The sequence below is a fragment of the Aristolochia californica genome, unplaced genomic scaffold (genome assembly GCF_029961685.1).
Source record: "Aristolochia californica isolate CCGP_79_NKW_82.1479 unplaced genomic scaffold, dmAriCali1.0.hap1 SCAF_7, whole genome shotgun sequence".
Lineage (NCBI taxonomy): Eukaryota > Viridiplantae > Streptophyta > Magnoliopsida > Piperales > Aristolochiaceae > Aristolochia > Aristolochia californica.
The window spans coordinates 4,564,899-4,569,148 of NW_027182268.1; the positions used below are offsets into that span (position 1 = coordinate 4,564,899).

Sequence of the window (4,250 nt, forward strand, 5' to 3'; positions counted from 1 at the left end):
AACTTAAAACCCACAAGGAAGATATGGATCAATAAGTCACATCCTTACCAAAAAATAGCCATTACACATGATTCATCGATCAATCATTTTATTGCTAATTTTTTATTTTTTGTACTTGGGTCTTTGTGTGTCCATTCTTTCATAGAATTCTAATGTGATCACATGGGTTTGGTCGATGATGGGCAGAGACTTCTTGCTACTCTGACTAGAGATTTTTGCCTTGAACCATGGACTGAACACTGTGGTTGTATTGCAGTGGCTGGATGTGTGCCTCAAAGACATAGAGACTAAGCAGGATCTTGAAGTGTCGAACTCTAGGCTCATGGTTATAAAATGGAATTACTAGATTAAATTATTTACTTTATATATTTTTATTATTTAATTTTCTAATTTATGTTAGTTATATTTTGTGAAGTTGGGTCCAAAGCCTATCCCAAAATGACTAGCCAACTTAGGAAACCTTTTTACCAACTAATAAAATGTGGAGGTCAAAATCTTACACGACTAAAATTAATTTTATGTTTAAAATTATTTTTATTGACTTTTAGTTTTAATAATTAGTTTTTTTTTCTAAAATTTTCTTTGCTAAATTTTTATTTTTCTAAGTTAAGTATTTTATTATTTAAATTTTTTATTCCATGTTTTCTGATTTGATTTTTTATTTAATATATTAAATTGTTTTTTTCTATTTTTTATTTATATTTACTTTCCGTTTAAATTTTCTAGAGAGACGTGAAGAATCTCTTTTTTAAAAAACTTAGTTATACTTTTCAAAGCAATATATTCCTTAACGCAGGAATTTTATTAATCGGGTCGGACATCCGGATCGGGCTCTGGGTATCGGATCCGAGGCGGGTTCAAGATTAAGATAGGAAAGCTCCGCGCGCTTTCGCATTGCGCTTCTATTTAAGAGGACCAAACGCAGTGCATCAGAAGAACTGCCTAGTGCGACCGCGGGAAACTAAAGAGTGAAGGATGGGGAAGAGAAGGACGGAGATAAAGGAGATCCAGGAGAAGGATAGCAGGCAGGTGACATTCTTGAAGCGACGCAAGGGTTTGTTCAAGAAAGGAGATCCAGGAGAAGGATCGCAGGCAGGTGACATTCTTGAAGCGACGCAAGGGTTTGTTCAAGAAGGTAGCAGAGCTTTCCGTTCTGACCGGTGCTCAGGTGGCCATCTTCGCGTTTTCACCCGGCGGAAAGATTTTCACCTTCGGCCAGCCCTCCGTTGATGCCGTTGTTGACGCCTATCTTGGAGGATCGACGGGGAGCATCTCTGGTACTACTCGCTGCTGTGATGAAGAATCTGAAGTAATTATGACGAATATTTTCGATCTCCAGCGTCAGATCGAGGTCGAGAAAGCCGAGAATCGTGTTGCGGAAGAGTTGAAGATGAACGCCAGCGTCTGCGAAGCATCTGCCGCTTGGCAATGAATCGGCATCGCAGGATGACATGTTAGATGACTTGGAGTTGGAGTCTTTATTGAGTGGTGATTTTCCGGAGTTCGATGTTCCTCCCTGTTAAACATGCAGCAAGTTCGTCATTGTTGTTACTGCAGCTCCTGGTCGCTTCCTTTCGGACAGACATTCCACACTTGTAATTTTTACCGATCACAGATCAGATACTTCTTGCTTGTATTCTTTTGATAGATTATCTGTACGGTTAGTTTTACTCAGTAATTTGCATATTTAAGCTGACATTTACATTCAATCTAAATATCTGATTCTTTAAAGTGAATTGTCATGTTCTTGAAAAAATTCGTGCTTCAAAATCGTCAATTGGCATTGCCGGAAACAACACCGTCGTCAAAATTATGCTCAGAGTCGGCGGGTGGGAATCGTCTGTTTCTAACCTTTGCTTCGTCCCAGATCAGTAATCTTCAATCAAAAAACGGAAAGTGAAAAAGAGATACTGGAAGATTTGATAGGCAGAGATTTTATTTTTTAGAGATTTGATTGGCTGTCCTTCTTTCAAAACCTGAATCCTTTCCGTGGGTTAATTACTTCTCTTTCCGTTCACACTGTGGAAACCCTCTTGTCCAGTCGAAACAGATTCGGACGCGAGATTTTGTTTAGTTGCTTCTCTGCTCTGTCTTTCTTATCAAGAAATGATGTTACATTCGACCAATTAGTGGTGTTAAATTCGACCAGGTCACTTGCTTAAGGTGACAAGGGTGTCCAGTTGGAGTGGAACAAGGTTTTATAAACGTGATGTAGCTCTGTGAGCTCCACTTTCTGTTTATAGCCTGGCATTTAGACTTCAATGTCTTTTTATTCGATGTATAAGTTGTCTTCTAAGTAGTCAACCAATAGTATTACTCGTTAGCTTTGTTACTGATTAGCACCAACGATTTTAGAGATTTCGGCCAACCTATCTGATATTGTCTGAATTAATGGAACAGCTGGGTTTACTATGTTGCAGCCTTCAGCAATCAGCATAATTCAGGAGGGTGTGCTCAGAAAGCTTCCGGTGTTTGTCTAGTGCTGAAGGTAATGCTCCTTGAGAGTCTTGTTGTGTTAGGGAGAACGGAGATGGAGACCCCTTCCGCTGCAGGGGGGTTAGCCGGGAAGATGGAGGTTGATGCTTATAGGCGTCTCTTCCCACTTCGCTTGTACTATCGCTATCTTCTTGAGTCTTTACGTCCAGATGCTGGGCCTCTCACCAAATGCAGAGATACTTCTGTTGCACTTGGTCTGGATCTCTTTTACTTGATTTTGTTGCTGTGCTATCTTTCATTTCTTTAGTTATAATACTGAAGCTGTTTAATTGTACTTGTCTCTAGGGCCTGTAACATCTGCAAATGGCTCAGCATTGGCCAAAATTGGATGCACGGTTAGTGTTTGTCTAATTGAGTATTATTATTATTATTATTTTAATGACCCTTGTTGGAAGGTTTGATAAATTTGTTACTCTGTTTAATCTTTGTTCACTATATCTATATAGGAACCCAACTATTCAATGCGAAAGGGCCATTTAGTTTTGATTTTTTAAGGGTTGTTGGCTGTGATGAATTTTTTGGTTACATGAATGATAATTGGCTGTTTGCCAATTAAAGTTTGGTGGGCTAAAATTTATTTATTTATTGAAGAGAGCTAAAAATAAACTCTGGCAGGAGCTCTTTGGAAATCCTGGTATGGGGAGGTAGGGCCATGACAGCCAAATTCTTCTATCCTTCTCAGGCCCTCTTGAAGTGTTTGGTTCCAGGGAGACTAAATCATTAACAAAAGAGGGTGTGAATAGGCACTGTTTGATGGTTAGGGGCTCTTTGCCTTTGTAACAGCTTGGGACAACCTCTCCTTTCTGTTCTTCGTGTTTTTATTACTTCCTCAAGCAATAAAGCATCAGTAATTCACCATCATTTGAAAAAAAAAAAGGCTATTCACACTTGGCGTTCAAATTTCACTAACTTACTAATGTTCTAAGGTACATGCTTCCAGTCTTGTGTCTTGACTGAAGGTGGAGTCAATAATCTGCATTATAAATACGGATATCGATATCCATGTTAATATGGGTGTTAGGTGGTTCACTTAAGCTGTTAGATATTGGTGTGTTTTTAATTTATTCTTTGTTGTTGGCTGCCTATTCATAGTGATTGGATGATTTTGGTCTCCGGTAACCTATGTGTTGTTCTGTCATGATGCCAGTAGTTTTAAGCAAAAACTACATCATTTTGTGTGGATTTGTACTTTTTTTATTCACGATATTTGCTTTACTTCCAGTAGAATATTCTGTACTTTGGTTGGATTTTCTTTTCTGGGGCTGAAATATTGAAGTAGCTCTTTAATGTAGTTGATGATTTTAGGAGGTATTTGGTGATTTGATATTAACTATCCATGTCCTTAGTTTGATTGGCTCTCCTGGTTTCAAATGAGATGACTAGTTTCCTTATTGAGCTTCTTGGTACTTAGGAAGTCATGACTCCTACAGCCGAATCACCTGATCAAGGCAGCATAGGTAAATTTATTCATATCCAAGAGTAGCAAATATGTCATGAAGGGCATAATAAAGTCACATATATAAAATATAAAGACCAACTCAAGGAACTCAAATAAAAATGGTTGATATACTTAACACCCCAAAACATGAGACAATTTCTCAAGACAATTCGAACCTTAGATGAATGCTAAACAGGTCAAACAAAACACAAGGAGTTCCACAAAAAATAAGGAGTTTGATCTTTACCAAATAAAGGTGAGTAAACTTCATAGTATGAGATGGCATTGGAGACGGACAGAACATATAAGCAAACAA

General features: G+C 38.2%; 1 protein-coding gene across 1 annotated transcript; it reads left to right on the top strand.

The window, feature by feature from the left end:
* The first annotated feature begins 975 nt into the window (after positions 1-975).
* Positions 976-1,432, top strand: LOC137936255 (agamous-like MADS-box protein AGL29). Its single transcript, XM_068780832.1, has 2 exons — positions 976-1,029; positions 1,136-1,432. Exons 1-2 carry the CDS (start codon positions 976-978, stop codon positions 1,430-1,432), a joined length of 351 nt encoding a protein of 116 aa, XP_068636933.1.
* The last annotated feature ends 2,818 nt before the right edge of the window (positions 1,433-4,250 follow it).

Bases quoted from the DNA above. Each gene is read 5' to 3' on its own strand.
- LOC137936255 (XM_068780832.1), top strand. From the start codon at position 976: ATGGGGAAGAGAAGGACGGAGATAAAGGAGATCCAGGAGAAGGATAGC. The intron at 1,030-1,135 runs GTGACATTCTTG...TTGTTCAAGAAG, and splicing joins AGGAGAAGGATAGCAGGCAG to GTAGCAGAGCTTTCCGTTCT.